Source organism: Choloepus didactylus, chromosome X (assembly GCF_015220235.1).
Source record: "Choloepus didactylus isolate mChoDid1 chromosome X, mChoDid1.pri, whole genome shotgun sequence".
NCBI lineage: Eukaryota > Metazoa > Chordata > Mammalia > Pilosa > Megalonychidae > Choloepus > Choloepus didactylus.
Genome location: NC_051334.1, coordinates 113,903,074 through 113,924,435, shown reverse-complemented (window position 1 = coordinate 113,924,435; position 21,362 = coordinate 113,903,074). Strand labels below are relative to the sequence as shown.

The window sequence follows — 21,362 nt, the reverse complement described above, 5'->3', positions numbered from 1 at the left end:
CCATAACAATCTTGTTTTTCTTTGATACCAACTTAACTTCAATATGACATGTAAACTATGTTCCTATGCTCCTCCATTCCCCCACCTTTATATAGTTCTTGTCAAAAATTACATATTTTACATTGAGTCCAAAACCACTGATTTGTCGTTAGAGTTTGTGTATTTTATGTCATGTAGGAAGCAAATAGTGGAGCTACAAATCAAAAATTATTGACTTCTATTTGTATTCCATTGTGGTCAGAGAATGTGCTTTGTTTTTTTTTTTTAATTTATTGAGGCCTGTTTTATGTCCCAGCATATGGTCTATTCTGGAGAAAGATCCATGATCGCTAGAGAAAAATGTGTGTGTCCTGGTGATTTGGGATGTAAGGTTCTATATATGTCTGTTAAATTTTTCTCTCTCTCTCTCTCTCCTTTCTTTGTTTCTCTGTCAGTAGGCTCCCTTTAGTATCTGAAGTAGGGCAGGTCTTTTATCAGCAAACTCTCTCAGCATTTGTTTGTCTGTGAAAAATTTAAGCTCTCCCTCAAATTTGAAGGAGAGTTTTGCTGGATAAAGTATTCCTGGTTGGAAATTTTTCTCTCTCAGAATTTTAAATATGTCATGCCACTGCCTTCTCGCCTCCATGGTGGCCACTGAGTAGTCACAACTTAGTCTTATGTTGTTTCCTTTGTATGTGGTGAATTGCTTTCCTCTTGCTGCTTTCAGAACTTGCTCCTTCTCTTCAGTATTTGAGAGTCTGATCAGAATATGTCTTGGGGTGGGTTTATTTGGATTTATTCTATTTGGAGTTCACTGGGTATTTATGTTTTGTGTATTTATATTGTGTAGGAGGTTGGGGAAGTTTCCCCAACAATTTCTTTGAATACTCTTTCTAGACCTTTACCCTTCTCTTCCCCTTCTGGGACACCAATGAGTCTTAAATCTGGACGTTTTATTTTATCTATCATATCCCTGAGATCCATTTCAATTTTTTCAATTTTTTCCCCATTCTTTCTTTTGTTCTTTCATTTTCTGTTCTGTGCTCCTCGAGGAGGCTAAGTTGTTGTTCAACTTCTTCTAATCTTGTATTATGAGTATCCAGAATCTTTTTAATTTGGCCAACAGTTTCTTTTATTTCCATAAGATCTTCTATTTTTTTATTTACTCTTGCAATTTCTTCTTTATGCTCTTCTAGGGTCTTATTTACGTCCTTTAAATCCTGTGCCATGCTCTTCTTCATGTCCTTTATATCCTGTGCCATGCTCTTGTTCTTTGATTGTAGTCCTTTGATTAATTGTGCCAAGTACCATGTCTCTTCTGATATTTTGATTTGGGTATTTGGGATTGGGTTCTCCATATCATCTGGTTTTATCATATGCTTTAAGATTTTCTGTTGTTTTTGGCCTCTTGGCATTGGCTTTGCTTGATAGGGTTTTTTCAAGATGTAAAAAATACAATTTGTGGGGCATGTGTCTGGGTGGTTAGGGAGGCAGGGCAGCTTTAATAATCAAATCTCCCTGGTGTTCCCAGAGATTCAAGGCTGTTGTAAGAGTCTAAGCTTTCATTTCAGTTTTGCCCCAGATTTTCTCTGCCATTGACCCACAAGTTCCTGGCATTGACGTAGTGTCCCTGGGTTTTCCGAGCAGTCCCCCCTTCTCAGCTGTGATCTTCCAGGACCTCTGCTGAGGGACGGCTGTGCTACATCACAAGTGCATGCCATCCCTCAAGGGAAGCCCCGGGCCGCCGGGCCATGCAGGGGTGCTCCCAGCCTGATGCAAAGGTGGCTGAATGGGCCGTCTCAACCCCCTCCCCCTTTTCACACAGCTCTGCCTTCCCAGCTCCAGGACAACTAGCTGTGTATGCACCCAAGGCCACTGTCCATGGCTGATATTGTGGCGTGTGTGCTGTGCTGTGGGATACACTACCTGTCACACTGGGTTTCCTGGTGCGGCTCTGGGCTGTGGGTACAGCCCCGGGCAGGAGTGTCTCCAACCCACCGGGGAGCTGGCTGCAAGCAGCGTGGTTTCTTTCTCCTTTTGGCTCTCCCCTCTGCCCCCTGGCCCTGAGGGAATCAGCAGCAGTCTATCCTTCATACTAGATACCAAGAGGTTGGCACAGCCCGCTCCTGCTCCTGCTGTGTTTCACTGCACAGTTCTCACCGTTGTAACTGCAGCCGCTCCTGGGTTTGTTTTTTTTTTAAAGAACTAGTCCATCTCCAAATGCCAACCCCTGGTTTCCCCACACTGCAGCATGGCCATGGGGCTTTCAGCTGGCTTACTCACTCATTTCAGAATGCAGACTCCCGGTTTCACCAAGTGCATGGTCCCTGTGGTTTTAGCAGACCTTGTCCAGCTGGTGCATCACTGAAACTGGAGTTCTGGGTCACTTTCTGGTTTTTATCTAGTATTTTTCATGGAGGTGTTTTTTTTGCCCTGTCTCACCTAGCCACCATCTTAGGTTCTTCCCACTTCTAAAGCTTTGATTACTGCTAATCACCACTGTAGATTGTAGAGACTATTCAGTTTGCAAGGACTCTTTTTTTCTTTAAGGCATCAATGCTCTCCACCTTAGCTTCATACTCATTTAGGGCTGTTGTGCTTTTACCTCTATGGACAGATCTGGAAGTGTTGAGAATCTCATTTTGATTGGATAGACTTTGAGGCAAAGTCACTTCTTTCAGTCGAGCCCCTCTCCACACTCATCACCCATCTGTCTCTGTGCTTTTCTTTCAACTAGTTGTGCTGTTTGATAGAACTATAAATACTGCAGCTTACATCTGTCTGAGCAGATGGAATGCATTTTGCATGAGTGTTAACTGATTCATGCATTGCATAAAGAATGCAATCTGTGTTTAAACATTGTGACATTGCAGTGAAGCATTATCTGTGGTATGCTAAAACCCGTTTGCTTATGGTGGGTTTGATTCTTTTCCCTTATCCTTGCCCTCACCCATTGCCCCTTGGTCGAGTCCTGACAACCATTTTTAAAAATGTATGCAATCTGTGATGATGGGAGAAAATAAGAACTCAGAGGAAAAAATCTGAAGACAAAAGTGGCTTCTGGTACCTGAGTTCCTTTATGTTTTTGTAGTCTATGGTCCTTCAGAGGAAAATAAGAATTGGTATCTTGATAGGGAAGCTGCATATATAGGGAACTAAATAATTATCTCTCTCAGTTGATTATGACTTCACTAGAATTTGATAGATAGAGCAACTTAGAAGTGTTTTCAGAGGGTGTGGCATAGTGTGGACCTTAATCTCATAGCGTTCCTATATAGTTTCCTCAGTAGGTGCACAGTTATAGCCTGTGACTTTAAACTTGAATTTGTGACTAGCATTGAAGGTGTCAATCTTTGAGTGTTTACATGGAGATGTGCCTCACCCAACTGTGGGTGATGACTCTGATTGGATAATTGCCATGGAGGTGTTGGCCCGCCCATTCAGGGTGGGTCTGAATTAAATTACTGGAGCCATATAAATGAGCTGACAAACAGAAGGAACTCAGTGCAGCTGAGAGCAACATTTTGAAGAGGAGCTACAGCCAAGTGGAACACTTTGAAGAATGCACTGGAACTGAGAGAGGAGCTTCAGCTTACACAGACATTTTGGAGACGGCCTTTGAAAGCAGACTTTTGCTCCAGAGAAGCTAAGAGAGGACAAATACCCCAAGTGCAACTAAGAGTGACATTTTTGAGGAACTGCAGCCTAGAGAGGAGCATCCTGGGTGAAAGTCATTTTGAAACCAGAACTTTGGAGCAGACACCAGCCATGTGCTTTCCCAGCTAACAGAGGTTTTCCGGACACCATTGGCCATCCTCCAGTGAAGGTACCCAATTGCTGCTGTGTTACCTTGGACACTTTATGGCCTTAAGACTGTAACTTTGTAACCAAATAAACCCCCTTTAGAAAAACCGATCCATTTCTGGTGTTTTGCATTCTGGCAGCATTAGCAAACTAGAACAGTATCCAACAGCCAAAAACATTGAACTTTATTGTCCATTTTGTGCAATTCACCATTTGAGGGCTGTAGTGCAATGGAGAGTAGCTCCATTTGCAAATGATGTTACTACATGTTTAGACCTATTTTTCCCTGCAGGAGTAAAATCAGGGGTAATAAAACTCAGTTGAAGCTGCTATATAAGCACACCTAACTGCCTAAAATTACAGGGCAGTTTCTAAGCTACAAAGCCTCTTAAACCACAAAGGCCCTCTTCTGACCCCTTTCACAGTTATAATAAACATGACCATGTCTTTTCCATATTTCTGGAAGAGGAAAAACATTATTCTGTTGGATTTTGCTGGAGTTCAAAGGTCATTATTTGTCCATAAGTAGTTCAGTAGCTAATTGGTTTGCTAAGAAAATAAAGAAAAGGTGAGGAATTTGGAGTTCTTACTATTTCATCTCTGTAGCTGATATAAATAAAGGGGTATAAGCAACAGATATTTGGTGAAAAAAGAGGCTTGGGGATACTAGCTAAGGGTTAGCGAAAGCATGGATGAGAATTAGATAATGTCACCTGACATGCCAAACTTGTGCCAGTTTGACAAGAATCTTGGCACTTCTGTTACTTCTGTGGGCTAATGCCCTCAGACCTTAACTAGCTCATATATTCTCCCTTGAGGCTCTCTAACTGAAGAGAGTTGTGAGAAACTTTGAGTGGCTTTACAATAGAGCCACAAAGATGATCATAGGATTGAAAAATATTCACCTACGGACAAGTAATGACCTTTGCACTCCTGGAGCACTCTGCTCTGGTGCAGCATTTTACAGCTGTTTTCAGAAAACTCCGGTGTATCCTGGGGGTATACTGTGCTTTGGTTTTCCTCTCTACCTCTTCTCTCACATATCTTGTCATTAAAGTTATTCTTGTTTTCCCCACCATCACATACACATGCTTGAGTGCAAATTTACCCTTATGATGTGCGTGACTATATGACAATTTAACAGTGATCTAAAATTGATGGCTATGTCATAACAATATTTATTAAGTCCAGAAAAAATCTATTTGTTACTCTTCTTAAAGGAAGAATATCTGTTGTTTTTCACCCCTGTTACAGCTTGATTATAGAAGGCTTCAATCCTAAGGTGTCACTGCTACAATAGTGTCTATTCAACTCCAGGCTCAACGTGCTCAAAGCCAGAAATATCTGCTCCTGCTTATTCTGCATTCTCTCCAAAAGGAGAAAATCATATGCAAGAAGAAACTTCCAATTTTGATACACTTGGACATATCAAAACATTTGTGGTTTTGAGGTTCTCATAGAAGTATTGAATCAGAGACTCTCTTTTGCACCCTTAGGCAGTTAAGGGACTATTCTCCATGAAATGAACTGAGCACAATTTTGTGTAGTAGGCTTTGTGAGAGTTATAAAAAAAAAAGTGTCTTAATACCCCTGTCAGTTATAAAATAACACTTATCAAACATCTGCACCTCTATGAGTTCCTTAAACTTCTTAAAAAAGCAAATCTAAATTTGAAGTCTGTAGAATTCCTTTGAGGCGCTCCCTAAACAGACTATATCTCCTCCTTTGACAATCTTTAGAAATAAGTAAAACTTCCTGATGGATGATGTGTAAATTGGGAGGTGATTGGTGTGCTCCTGTATACATCCTCAACTCTAGTCTCCCACCACTACCATCAATCTGCAGTAGATACTCTCCTATCTCAGCCACCCCTCTAACCCTAAATGTTCTGAACCCATCTGTCCCTTTAGGCTGTTGAGGGTGTAGATGATGATAAGACTAAGAAAGGAAAAATTAAAAAGATAAAAAAATATAAATAAAAAGTAAGAACCAAACCATCATCACTTCCCATCTTAAGAATTAGCTAAGGAAAGGTCTTGGTTGGAGGTAATGATACAGACTTGTTAACATTTGAAAGTCCTCTCTATTCCTGTGTGGTTGTTTTACTGCATGGACATGGTGCTGACAGAAACTATCCTGTTAACCATGTTTTGTCATTCCTCTGCAGCACAGCACTAAGTACTCCCAGGTGCTGTTTAAGGCTGCACTCTTGGTGGCCTTGAAATATCACTTGGTTTGTTTGCTAGGAGAAAGCTGATACCCAAACAAATAACTAGAAAGACAAAACTGTGTGGGTGAAAAGCAAGGTTACACAATGGGCATGCATGTAGTGAATACCTCATGGCCTTCTGCCACACAAAAAGCAATTTCAAAGAAAGAAAAAATGCCCTGGGGATTATGTGGCTTGGATTTGCCAACAGAAGGCAAAGCAAATAACTGGAAAGACTATGTAGGTACTGCTAGAGAGTTGGCCGTCTTTCCACACAGTTTCTTTAACTGCATGATTTAAAAAAAGAGTTTTTAATCTAATCAAACTTACGAGCCCATCAAGGACTGTCCTGTACTCTTTTTGGGGGAAAACTTGGTAATCAACTGCTGCAGAATGATGGATTTTTCCAACACAGCTGTCACAATTGCTATTTTAAATCATCTGTTATGGTTTAAAATGTGTAATCCCCAAGAAATTGATCATTACTGCAATTCAGTGTTGGTTTTTCAGTGCCTCAAAAAGGTTCAATTGACATTCTACCTCTTCCAGGCAGCCTTCCCAGTTATTCCATTCATGGTTCACTCAATTAATATTCATTAAAAAGGGTTTATGTACCAGCCACTAAGATGAAAGAAATATATTCCTAGACCTCAAGAACTTTTATGGTTTGCCTGATTTCACTGATGGAGTGACTAAATCTTGATACAGTGATATGCTTGATAATTAGGCTTTGTTGCCTTAATGTATTTTTCCACTATCACTTTCTGTATTTAATTAATCTGACCATGTACCTTGCTCAACATTGTCAATGTGGTTCTGTGCTTACAAAGGATTTTAGAAGATGGACACCACCTAGAGCCATCGCCTGTTCTCTGCTCTAGCACTGGGTGCCCCCCATCCCCAGACAAACACCTGAGCCTGTATCCTAGATTTACTGACAGAAAATATAGCTAATAATGAAGTCAGCAAGGATAAATCTCAGGTGACCAGGACACATACAATTCATAATTTTCCTTACAATCATTGAGTAACCTATAGTTTCATTCTGGATACCTTGCTTTATTACTTTTGAGATATTCCCCCAAATTGGAAATAACTTGAAATGTCGTAATTTGACTTTCCAAAAAAATTTGATAAGTTTAGTTTTGAAATTTATAATTTGTAAACTAGATAATTCTTTATCAAACCTTCATTACCCCTGGTAAGATGAGATGAGAAGGGCACTTTGCCTCTGTGGTATACTTCCCCCAGATCTATAACCTGTCAATCATAGAAAAACATCAGACAAATCCAAGTTGAGAGATATTCTAAAAAATACTTGACTAGTGTTATTCAAAAATGTCAGGATCATGAAAAATTGGAAAGACTGAGGAATTGCCATGGATTGGAGGGGACTAAAGAGACATGACAGATAAATGGAATGTGGGATCCTGGTTTGTATTCAGGAAAAAGGACATTAGTGGAAAATCTTGGGAAATCCAAATAAATTCTATGGTTTATTTAAGACCATTATACCATTGTTAATTTCTTGGTTTTGACCATTGTACTATGGTCATGTAAGATTTTAATATTGGAGGAAGCTGGATGAAAGATATACAGGAATTCTGTACTATCTTGAAACTGTTCTCTAAGTCTAAAATTATTTCAAAATAAAAGTTTGATAAACTCAAGGTATAGGGGGAATTGTCTGAAATGCTAACTAACAGGAAGCAATTTTCCATTTTTCTATTATCTGGATATACCAGACTTCCATGAAAGCTTGTATAATGGTTTTGGCATATTTACCCATTAGATGGTTTTAAGACCTGAGGTTTTATTCCTCTATAGACAGAGTGAGCATATTTTACAAACCTCATGTTAGGATATATGGTCTGGCAAAGTAGTTTTATGCCATTTTCAAGTGAAAGAATCATGAGTAATGAGGGTAGAACCCAGCTGATTTTCTCTCTTCTGTGGCCCTTGGTTTCACCTTTTAACAATATTCAGTTATCTCATTAATGTCTGACATAAGTATGATGGCTGTGCATTCCAAACTTTAAAATCTTTGTAGCTTATTGACCTTTGGTCGGATCAGACAATATATGACTGATATTTTAGCTAATATGCTAAATATTTTGTGTTGCACATAATAATAGAAGAGTAGTTTGGCTGATAAGTTACCTGTTAGAATCAAGCAAGGAAACATTTGAACTCCTTTAACTAAGAGCTGTGTGAGAATCAGTTTTCAACATATTTATGAATATATCTGTAGGAAAAATTTGGCTAGTAAAAGTTTTATGAATAATTAGTAAAACAACACTTTCTTAGTCATGATAAGGACTAAATAAAAGATATTAATATGTAATTTCTCCAAGAGATATAAATAAACTTGGGGAGTCTCAAACATATTACAAGTGTTTTATAGACTCATCTCAACCTCAGGTGTTTTCATAATCCTACAAAAAGTACACCTTAAAACCCTTTCTTGAACTGTCTGGTAAAATAACCTCAATCCATCCAAACAGGGTGCCCAAATTAAGACAAATGACAGAAAACAACACATATGCATACTCTTTTGAAAGCACCAAACTCAGGTTAAAGAGGTTGCAAAGGAGTTGATTGTTCCCTGAAAAAAGAGAAGATTATTCCTAGAACCCAATGCTATTGCTCCATGGATGGATTCCTACAAAATCTGTATCATTTCCATTTCTCATTTAGTACTGAATTTGCCTCTGATATTTTCCCAAGATTTTAGATTATGCAAACAGGTCTTGGCCTTGGGTTTCTACTTTATCCCAGTCAATCAATATGTTTTAACTTTTATCCTTTCCTTTAAAAATTCTACTGCTTGGTAGCTGGCATATTCCAGCCTAAGCTGCTGGCCTGGTCTTAGTGATTTCCTCATACCTCCATCACTAGTTTCTGAACCTTATCCTAAGTCCAGACCATTTACTTGCTTAGTTTCCTTCCTTCTCTTTTAGCCTTGACCTCATTCTCCCTGGCCTTTCTTTGAACTGAAACCAGCAATCCACTGTCACTTCCCATCAGTGCTACAACCATTTAACCAGTAGAGTTGTTCAATGATTAATTCTTTGGCGAGAACTAGGGTTAAGTCAAGGTGCCAGTGTATCTAGAGTTACTGTATTTCCTGGAAAGACTTATGGCCCACTTCTGACACATGGCCCTACTTACTGGCCTCTGGTAAAGGAAAGACATTGCTGGGGGAGCTTGCTCACTCAGACTGAAGTCACCTGAAATCAGTGAGGTCAAATCCAATCAATCTTATTTAATGAGAAGAGTAGAGAAGTGTTGACACTCATATGTAGCATATAACATTGGTGATAGAGTGAGGCTATTTTCCTTTTGGGAATACTTTGATCAACTGGCTTTATTTTGATGAGAAAACAAGTAGGAATCATTTAAAAGCAGCATTAATATACTTCAAAGTATATGCTTTATAAAAGAAATTTGACAGCAAACTGACAATATAGATAATATTCCTGGAATCAAGGAATCAAAGTTTTTGCATATTTATTCACTTTATGGGTTACCCAGATACTGACATTATCCTGATACTCCTAAGTAAAAGTGCTACTGCTTTCATATAAGAGATGTAAGTAGGTGACATCTTTGGTTTGAATGCCCCAAATACAAGCTCTCTGTTAGAGAACTACAACAGAAGGCATTCTCTTTTAAGTTGAAGTCTTATTCATTTCAATACCTGACTGAAATTTTTTCTATGACTACAATATGAAATATTTTTAAAAGACACCAGCCACAAAATAACAGCTCTGACTCCAAACTTATATGTTCATTCTTTTAAATTATAGATCTGTAACATTTACTTGCATTCAGGATAAGAGTAAGTTCTTAGAAATCACATTTTCATTAAGAAAGAATCTTCCAGAACTTCTTCCATTCATAAATCTGTTTGGTGCATATGGACATATTGGTTTTGAAGCCATTGAATTAATTATGAATCACTCTTACCAGTGATCATTATTGAGAAACTTGTTAGGGGTGTTAAGTGGGGTCCAGTGGAAATAAAGGTCTGCATCCCCTGGATGTTTTGGTACTGTATAAGCCTAAACAAAGGATAAGTAAGCAGTAATTTTAAATAGCCAGTTAAGTCTTCTATTTAATATAAATATTATAAAGCAAAGATATTCCATAAGCTTGCTTAATTTTTTGAGTGAAATGGTTGAGGTATCTTTAAAATGTTGAAAATGTAATATATCTGCTCACTATTTGATACCTTATATTTAATTTCTATATAAAACCTTATATGCTATAGTTTTCAACCTTGTTTATTTTAAATATATATATTTTTTTTGCTTCTTGGTTGCTGAATTATCTGTCCAGCATTTGATGCTTATCACCGTCCTGTGTTTCAGGGCCTCCATGAAAAGACTGGTGCATTTACAGCTGTTAAAGTGATGAGTGCTCGTAAGGTAATATTATGTCCCTGAATAGAGTGTTCTTGGAATAAACAGTTCAGGAAATATTGTATTAGTTTTTAAGTCATTACTGTATATAATTATAATTATATTAATTGGCTTTATTATATTATACTTATTATTCAATATTATTTATATTTATTAGTATATTATATTAATTATTCATTTATCATATTTCCACACAAAAAGGCCTCACTCAGGATGGATGTTCCATATATTTTGGTATACTATTAAGTTGAGAAAAATATCTTTATTCCTATTTCTAGTTGCTTATCTGTTTCCAGGGATAGCAAACAGGAAATTTCCTCTAATACTGTGTTAATCCCTCTGTGTTCCATCATATTCTTTTCCCTCACCAGACATTTTTTTTTTTTTTTTTGGAGAATGGAAGCCATCAGATTCTCAATGACCGATAGAAGGAAAGAACTTGTCAGAGATGCACATATTCTATGTATTTTCTAACAGATGAACAGAAAGACAGTTTAATTGACAATGTTCCTGATAACATTCACAAAACTGTGTCATGGTTCATAGCATATTATAATAGAATTTGCTAAGCACTCTTTTCTGTTCTCTTTCTTTAGCATGACTTTCTCTCTTTCTCAAAATACTATCAGCATGAACATAGAAAAGGTCAAAAAGTTTTCACTTCACTATACCCTAAAGGAATATTCTCAAATATTATGTTGAAAAACTATACAGATTCACCAAACTGTTATCAATGCCATAAACTGTTCTTTTCCAGTTTGTGCAGGGAATTGCTTAAAATATTTAAAGAGTTGCATGTTTTTTGTTTTGCCAGTAAAAGTCAAATGTCACAAACCAATGTGAGTTCCAAGGGGTTATAGGGTTTTGTGGATTCATTTTGCCCTAAAAGCCATGGCTTCCAAATAATTAACCTTGTACTTCTTGAGTAAAAGTACTCTCTGAAACAGTTATACTTATTTCCTTATTTAACTGAGAGAACTTGACCCACATTTAATCAACATTTCAGATCCTCAGACCTTTGAAATATTAAAAAAATTATGTTCATTCCATAAGTTGTTAATGTCAGTTATCTGGTATTGTAAGGGAAAAAAGCAATTTAATAACATCAAATTGTAATTTTTCCATAAATATGACCATTAAATATCTTACTATAGATCTGGTGCCAAGTTTCTGTATATAATAAGAACCTGATTATTTTTTACTAAAACTATTAGCGAAAATTGTGAGAGGGATAATAATATTATGCTACTCTTCTATCGAGTCCTAAACAAGCACCAAGTATTTAAGCATAAATAATTTTCAGACTGTACCAGTGAGTCTAACAACAGCTTGTTGTTGTGTTTTACAGACCCCTTTACCTGAAATAGGAAGACGAGTGAGAGTGAATAAATATCAAAAGTCTGTTGGGTGGAGATACAGCGTGAGTACTTAAAGTCCTCATTAGTTCCCAAGTATTCTTTCTGTTAATTTCAGATTTAGACTCACCCCCTTGAGTTGTGTCATTATCTCTAGAAGGTCACGATGAAAATGTTCTTGATTGGAAGAAGTGGTAATATGGTTATATATTTTACCATATTCACATAGATACATTCACTATATTTGAACACTTGCATCTGGCAGAAAGCAGCGACTAGGAAAAAATGGGGTAAACCCTGAATGTAGTAGAGGGATTGAGTAAATGTACAGAGCACAGAACACTCTGGCTGGGTGGCAACAAATGAGGAGGTAATGGGACAAAGTCCAAATCTTGCCTAAAGCTGGCCTTTTCAAGGTTCTTTTCAAACTTCTTATATGATCTGGACTGAATGATTTTTTTGCCATTATTGATTCTAAGAAATATTGCCATTGCATATGAGACAAATGAGGGCTGCTTTAAAAATTACTATGCATTTCTTTTTTAATAGACTTTATTTTGTAGAGCAGTTTTAGGTTTATAGAAAAATTGAACAGAAAGTCCAGAGTTCCCAATACATGAAGGACTGTGAAGATGCAGATTTTTGACTGCCTTATAAAGTAGTCTCTATGGCCCAGATCATTCGTTGGCTATAGAATAAGATTGGGCAAAGAGAGCTCCCCCTTTTCTGTAGATGTTGGTGATCTATCAAAATATTCTGTGGTGCTAAAAGCAGGATTCCTACTGTTATCGGTATAATTCACTGGTATCTTTTTCCTATTTTTCCCTCCTGTAGTCAACTATTTGTTATTAAAATACTTTCAACTTTTTGTGCCTTAATAAACATGCTCTCTCAGGAATATTAAAAATAATATTTCTCATTCACACAATCACATTCAGAGAAATTTTCTACTAATATTAAAAAAGTATTGCTAAATAGCTTCATGATTCATCTATTAAGTACTAGGCTCCTGATTTGTTTATAATATATCTTGAGAAACAACTTACATCCAAATGAAATGTCTAGAACTGATCAATAACATGTTTTGGTGGTTCAAGAAACTGCAAGAGAGAATGTAAGAAAAATATAATTATTTGACCAATTCTGGCCTCATCAAACATTTCTGGTGACAAAACTCTTTTAAAGAACTTCCCCAAACCCTCTCTGGTAGTTCCTTCTACAAGGAAAAAGATTTTGATTCTTCAATTGGGTGAAATTACAAAGGAAGTTCTGGCATCCTTGAGCTGCCTCTTCTTGACAAAAAGCAGAATATTGGGCCACTCTGGGATCAATTGGCCCTGATCCAGGAAATGCTGCAGAATCATATTACTTGGAGATGTGTGAAAGTTTTAAATTATCCACTTGATCTGAAGGATGTTATGTACTTATGCTTTTCTCACAAGCTCAGCTTCCTGTTAATTGAGACTGGCAAACACACAAATGCTTTCCAAACATATCTGATCTTGGTTTATTTGTTATGGGGGAGTTTGCATTTTTTATAGGAAACTCACTCTTAGAAGATTTTTTAGTTGGGGACTTTGAATTCTCTCATTATATATTTTAGTAAGAAAAAATAACTACTTACTGATCAACCAGTTAGCATTCTAAATCATCTTGAATCTTTTGGTAGAAGTATATAACTTGGGCACACATCTCTTTGAAGTCAAGACTTTATGGAAAAAGTAATGGTGTGGAAGTCCAGAAATATGAGTTGAAATCCCAAGTTGACCACTAAAAAGCCATGAAAGTACTTTGGAAAGTGGTCTTCTTAGCTTTCTAGGCCTTAGTTCCTCACAGATAAAATGACACCAGAATATTTGGCCTACCTATAAACAGTGATAGAAGTATGGTCAAATGCAACTACGTAGATTCCTAGAGCCCAAGGTAAAGGGTACAGACCTCCTGTTCATTCTTGGGGCATGACATTTATAACTCAAAAAGAAAAAGAACCTCCCTGAAATCAACCTTCCCAGAAATGTAGAGGAATCAGCTTTGCCATTGATTCTCTTTAACCTGTTCTTGGTGTTATTAACCTCACACCACCATCTCATTCCTGTTTATTGCACTATTTGTGAGTTCATATTCCTCTTTGCAGGACCTCAGTATCTTACTAAAAATGGAGAATGCCCATGTACACATAGAATTGTGAGTCCCTGTAGTTTGTTTCTATATAATTGCAGATATTGTTACAATTTCAAGAAAGGCCACATCATAGAAAAAACAAATGAGTTTATGGTCCCTACCTGACAAGAATGAAAGTCATAAGGTTCAAATTTTAGCTTTATAGAAAACAAGTTAGGTGAATTTGAAGGGAACTTATTAACTGAGCTTCCTTGGAAAGTTGGGACAAAACTTGAACCCTAATTCCTCATAATTCTCATGCAAATTGGTTGTTTTGTTTTTTATGCCATTATTTTATTTTATTTGTTCTTCCCTTTATAAAACAATATATTGGTGTTATTAACTGGACAAATCAGGCTCCATTTCCCTCCCCCCAAAGACAAATAGGTTTATTTTCTAGTAATTGAATGTTTATGGGAAAATACACAGGAAAGTCCTAGAGAAATGATAAAGAATGTTCTGCAGCTGCTAGCCACTTCTCTGAGATTTCAAACTTCTTTTACCAGCTATGTTATGAATACTGGGCATATGGTAGAGTATAACTTACACACAAATACCAAATCAACTTTGAGACATTACAGAACCTAGTGCATTGCCTTATATTTATTTCATAATGATTTGTATGGTCCAGCCACAATACAGCTATATATAAAATGTGGCTGCCCACCTTTCCTACTGGATTTTAGAGATTAAACTTAGAAGGAAGGTGATAAATGAGTAGATATATTCAGTTACCTATGCATTTCAGGTAAAGGTCTGATTCTCCCCTCCCCCTCCAGGTCATTAAATCAGGAAAGTGAGGGAAAATGCTGGGTAAACTGAAGAAAATTGGAGGTAAACCCCTTTTCATGTCAATTGGTCCATTTCTGATTCATTGCCTAAAAGAAGTCAAAGTTATCCTTGATTATTGGATTTCAGAACAGGAGCTTGACTGTTTCATTAATTCAAAAGTTTTCTTTCCTTTGCATACTATAAATTTATTTCACTTTATAAAATAAGAGTATATTTCAGAATAGATTGTATAAATTGAACCTCTATAGATTTAGTAGGAGAGCTTTCTATTTAAAATCAAATAAAGTTTAAAGTTAGAAGGAATTCAAAATTAGACTCCATTTGTCAAGTGTAGAATTACTTCCCGAGTCATCTCACATCACCCTCAACTTCACTGTATACATCTTGTATTCATCTCGCATTATGACTTTCATGTATGTGAATCTCGTTCCCCTGGATTGTGAGTTCCTTTAAGACAGGACTAAAACACCTAAAGGCAAAACTTAATGATACATTCATGGAAATTCCCAGCAATTTGTCTTTTTTAGGTTAATATTTTAAAAGATTTTTCTCCAGTGGATTGCACCTATATACAAAAAAAGTATCTGGTGATTTTTAGATTATTAAGAAGCAAAGAGATTTTTTTAAGATTAGCTGAAAAATAAGTTACAAAAGGACTATCAAAACCATGTTGTTGTTATGGTATGAGCAGACATAGCTGAAGATTAATGTAAGAGAATTGCTTCCCATTTCACTTCCCTATAATAGGTGTGCTGGGAATGAAGGGTGCTGATGTTTGTAGATTAGGGTAAAAAGTGGAGAGAGCAGGTCCATAGTTCTGATAATACTGACTAATTCACGAGAAGGTCAAGTAAGGAAGATACACTGTGATAATAGCTTGCATTTATAGCAATTTCCCCAAGAATTTCAAATAATTTTATGCATATTATCCCATTTGGTACCACTAACATTCATGGAGGTAGGTAATAGCTGCCATTTTCCATCAGTTGTTTGTTGGTAAGTTGAACCTTGGGAAGATTAAGTGAATTTCCCACTCTTGGCTATCAGCAGTAAAATTCAGAGCTCTAATGACCAGTATAAATGCTCTTTCTGACTGACAACTCAATAACTTCAGCTAGAGCTGTCTCTTGAAGCAGTGTCTTCTCCCGCAACAATATCATCCACTCATATGGCTTCAAGTATCATTATATAGATGATTCTCAAAACAATACTTCTGGCCCTGATCTGTCTCCTGAGCTCAAAACTCATATCTCTATGCTATGCAATACTATGCAGCCATAAAAAAGGATGTGCATTTATGTTTATTGACATAGGAAGGTGTTTTCTATATATTGATTAACACATCCAGCAGAGAACACCATGAGCTTATTTTGATTTTTAAAATGTCTAATATATTCATTTATGTCTATAGATCATATCTTTATCTCTATTAGTCATCTCTCTGGCTACAGCACTAGCATATAAAAATTTCTAGAAGGATGTTCCCATTGGTTGGAGAAGTGACGATAGACAACTTACATATTTCACTTCATATACTTCTGGGTTTTGTTTTCACATGCATGTACCACTGTTATGATTAGGAAAATAAATTATCTAAAAAACACCCTTTAAAAACATCAGCACAGCTCAAACCAACACCTTTAAAATGTGATGACTCACAAATAGTAATCAAGACAGTGTGGTACTGGCATAGGGATAGTTTTATAGTTCAATGGAATAAAATGATAGTTCATAAATAAACCCATGTATGGCCACTTGATTTTCAACAAGGGTGCCATGACTATTCAATGGGGGAAAATAGTCTTTTCAAAAATAGTGCTTGGACAACTGGATATCCACATGCAAAATATTGAAATTGGACCCCTACCTCATAGGAAAATTAACTCAAAATGGATCAAATACCTAAATGTAAGAGCTAAAACTGTACAACTCATAGAAGAAAACATAGGGGTAAATCTTTATGCCTTTGGATTTGGCAGTGGATTTCCTTGAAATGGCACCAAAGGCACAAACAACAACAACAACAACAAAATAGACAAATTAGACTTCATCAAAATTAAAAACTTTTGCATCTCAAAGGACACTATCAAGAAAGTCAAAGGCCAGCCCACAGAATAGGAAACAATATTTGCAAATCCTGTATCTGATTAGGCACTTGCATCTATAATATATAAAGAACACTTGCAATTCAACAATATAAAGACAATCCAATTTAAAAGTGGGCAAAGGACTTGGTTCGACATTTTTCTAAAGAATCTGTACAAACAACCAATAAGCATATGAAAAAATGCTCAACAACATTAATCCTCAGGAAAATGTAAAACAAAACCACAATGAGATACCAATTTGCATCCACTAGGATGGCTAGAATTTAAAAAAAAAAAACAACAGTGGAAAATAACAAGTGTTGCTGAGGATGTAGAGAAACTGAAACCCTCATACATTGCTGTTGGGAATATAAAGTGGTGAAGCCATTGTGGAAAATGGTTTGTTAGTTCATCAAAATGTTAGACATAAAGTTACCATTTGACCTAGAAATTATGCAAATTAAAATATATGTCCACATAAAAACTTGTATACAAATGTTCATAGCAGCATTATTCATAATAGCCAAAATGTGGAAACAACATAAATACCCATCCATTGATGAATGGCAAACCAAAAAGAATGAAGTACTGACACATGTTAAAACACAGATGAACCTTGAAATCAGTTACAAAAGACCACATGTTATTGAATTTCTGTGAAATATCCAGATTAGGTTAATTTATAGAGACAGGAAGACGATTAGTGGTTGCCAAAAACTGGGAGAGATGGCAGAATTGAAGGTGATAGCAAAAGGGTACAGGGTTTCATTTTGGGGTGATGAAAGTGTTCTAAAACTGATTTTGGTAATGGTTGCACAGCTCTGTATATGTACTAATAACCATTGACTTGCCTACTTTAAATGGGCAAATTGTATGGTAAGTGAATTATATCTCAATAAAACTGTTAAAAACAAACAAAATATAATGACTCCATTCAGTAAAAACTTTATACAGTGGCTAGTACTGCTGCTGTTCCAATAATCAAACTTTGAGAACCAGCAAATTAAAAGATCCCCATTTTACCCTTATTTATTCCCAAATTCCCAATTAGCCAGAGACCTCCATTCATTGACAATTCCAGTTGATGATTTTATTATAAACTTATGTGGGATATAATGGGTCACTATAGGATTCTCCTTCTTTGATACTTTAGGATGAGGAAGAGGATCTCAGAACCGAACTCAACCTTTTGAAGAAGTACTCTTTTCACAAAAATATTGTTTCCTTCTATGGTGCATTTTTCAAGCTGAGTCCCCCTGGTCAGAGACACCAACTTTGGGTATGTTTTTAATTACCCTGCTCTTATTCCATAAAAATAACTCTTACCCAAGGATATAAGCTTTTGTGAACAGAGATGTCACTTTTGTGCACCTACAGGAAAACTTAAGAAACTTAAGCACTCAACTACTCAAGGTAGTATGATAAAATGAGCTCTGATTCCTGTGGTGGGGGAGGGGGGATAAAATATGGAAAAATAAGTTGAAGTGCCTTTCAGTGGGCTTAAGGGCGATATGGGGGAGGACATAAAGGAATACTGAAAATATCTACCATATTCCTTTTCAAATACATAGCTCTGCTGTTTTTGTTTTTGTAATAACTGCATTTGCTGATATATTAGAGGTATGGTCAAGGAGACTACCTAATGGACTGGCAAATGAGACTGTATAATGGCAAATGACTAGATAAGAATTAATTTAATTAGTACTTGGACTGAGCTTATTTTAAGTGTTTGCAAAGTATATGCGCTTAAATATAAACATAACATCTAGACTCTCTTTTCTAAATGGTTAATAGACCTTCCATTTTCTTAGTCTTCATGCCTGGAATATCACATATTCCAGATAAATGAGCTATAAATTACAGAAAGCCTTGGCTAACTGGAACCCATGATGCCTAAGCCACAGTTACCAGAATTGTTGCTGCCTTCCATTATAAGAAAAATAAGCAAATCACAGGAAAATGAGCCTTGGTCAATGTTTTAGTTTGCTAAATTTGCTGAAATGCAATATAACAGAAATGGACTGGCTTTTATCAATGGAAATTTATTAGTTTAAAATCCTACAGTTCTGAGGCTGTGAAAACGTCCAAATCAAGGCATCAACAGGTGATCAGGTGATTCTGGACCCCTCAGTCACATGGTCTGGTCCTTCTCTCCTGGGTTTTGTTGCTTTCAGCTTATGGCTGCTCCGTCTGTGACTTTCTTCCAGAGCTTTCATGTCCTTCTGTCTTAGCTTCTGTGCTTTCTCTCTATTTCATGCTCTTATAAAGGGATCCAGTAAGAGGAGTAAGACCCAATCACCTGGGGCATGCCTCAGTGGAAGTAACCTAATCAAAAGTCCTATCCACAATAGTTCTACACCCACAGGAATGGATTAGCTTTAAGAACATGATTTTCTGGGGTACATAACAGCTTCAAACCATCACAATCAAGGATGTCCTTATTTTTTTAAAAAAGGAATATTTAGAATATAAACTGAGATTAGTGTACACTTAATCTCTACATTTGTTAAATTTATATTTTTAGCCCAATCAAATAATAGTTCTTTTTTTTTTTTTTTTTCAAAACAATGACTGAGACTTTTCAGGATCTTCATTGCATTCTATATTCTGGCCTTTAGGAAGCAAGACAGTGAGCATTATAGAAGGGTTTTCAACAGGGATTGAATTAAAACAGTGTTTCTAAAGCTTTAACATGCATCAGAATCTCCTGGGCCCCTTGCCCAGTTTCTGATTCAGTAGGTTTAGGACTGGGGTCCAAAAATTTGCACTTTCCACCACATTCACAGGTAATACTGATGGTGCTGGTCTGGTGCCATACTTTGAGAAATATCAAATTCCAATCTCTTCAATTTAACCTTATTTTCTCCCAAATGTCTACTTAACTAGAATCTCCTATCCTATGACAATTCCAGTTGAGAGTTTATTAAATGGTGCTACACAAGATTAATGACTAATGTTTGGCTTTTTCATATACTATTTGCCTTTTTTTAACTTGTAAGATTTTCCTCTTGACAATATGGAAAGCTATGAGATATGTTTAAGTCTCCCTATTGTATATATATTATTAGTACTCAGTGCATTGTCATTCAAAATTATATTCATTGAGCACCATCTATATTGAAGGCATTCTGCTAGATGCTGGGGATACAGAGGTAAGCTGAATAGACATGTCCTGGGCCAATTGGAGCTCACAGTCTATTTGTGCTGGTCAATATTAATCAGATAATCAGAATAATAAGTGTATAATTTGTCAGAAAGCAAATGACATTGTTCTATGTGGGAAAATCACAAGGGAACCTGAATTAATCTTGAACTGAGATCTAAGGATGAAAATGCACTTAATGCATAAAATACTTGTGGATGTGTTTTCATGGAACCATTCACGCTTTCTTGCCCATGTAAATCAGAACAACAAATAGCAAGTAAATGGCTCTCTAATTACCAATTATAAAGAATATATTCCAAGAACTGTGCTTAAAAACTAGCACAGTTTCCCTTACTTTCACATAGAGATTTTCTGACTCAGGAAATGCTGGCAAGATTTTTTGAGATGCATCTTAGTGAATTTTTAAAATATTTTTTATTAGAGAAGTTGTAGGTTTACAGAAAAACCATGTAAAATACAGCACTCCCATATACCTCCCATTATTAACAATTTGTATTAGTGTGGTACCTTTGTTACAATTGATGAAAGAATATTATAATTGTACTATTAACTATAGTCCATCATTTACAATAAGTTTCACTGTATTGTACACTCCTATTACTTTTCTTTTAAGTTTTATTCTAGTAACATATATATACCCTAAAATTTCCCCTTTTAATCACATGCATATATATATAATGCATAGCTGTTACTTATATATTCACATTGTTGTGCTACCATCACCACCATCCATTTCCAAAACTTTACAATCAATCCAAACAGAAATTATGTGCAATTTAAGCATTAACTCCCCATTCCCTGCCCCCAACCCAGCCCTTGGTAACCTATATTATAGATTCTGTGAATGATTTCAATTCATCTTTTTCATGGTTCAAAATGAGCCCCTTTCCTTTCACTACCACAGTATATATATATATGTTGTACCCCTTCCCTATAGTCAACCCTGATTTCTCCATATGAAAGTTATCATTTTGAAGTTTATCTGTATTGTTGGTTTTCCTTGACCACCTCTTCTCTTTTTTCTGGTGAGAGTGTGTTCAGGTGAAAGAAATGCAACATCAGTTTTGAAAAAATATAAATGGGGGGGGGGGTGTTTCCTAAAATGAAAATCTTAGTATTCCAAAAGGAAATAAGGTAGCTTTTTGAATATTCATAATTTTGAGTTTATCCTTTTGCTTCCCTTCATCTGTGACAATAATTAAATTGCTACAGTATATTAGTCAGGGCAGGCTGCAAGTTGGGAATTCCAAAGAATATTTTGATGAACTTCCCAATAGAAGCTGGCTGGCTGAAGTAGACACAGAAATTCTTCCTTCTAACTGTTGAAATCATCAGCTCTCCCATTAAGGTCTTTGTCTGATTGGATGAGACTTCTCTCATTGTTGA

At 36.3% G+C, this 21,362-nt stretch overlaps 1 protein-coding gene across 1 annotated transcript in view; it reads left to right on the top strand.

Annotated features, from left to right (window-relative positions):
* The window catches only part of NRK (Nik related kinase), a 210,487-nt gene that overhangs the window by 102,353 nt on the left and 86,772 nt on the right, over nt 1-21,362 (top strand). Inside the window, exons 3-5 of the mRNA XM_037821841.1 lie at nt 10,366-10,422; nt 11,765-11,836; nt 17,964-18,089. Of these exons, the coding sequence (XP_037677769.1) occupies nt 10,366-10,422; nt 11,765-11,836; nt 17,964-18,089 (255 nt within the window). The remainder of the gene's footprint in view (nt 1-10,365; nt 10,423-11,764; nt 11,837-17,963; nt 18,090-21,362) is intronic.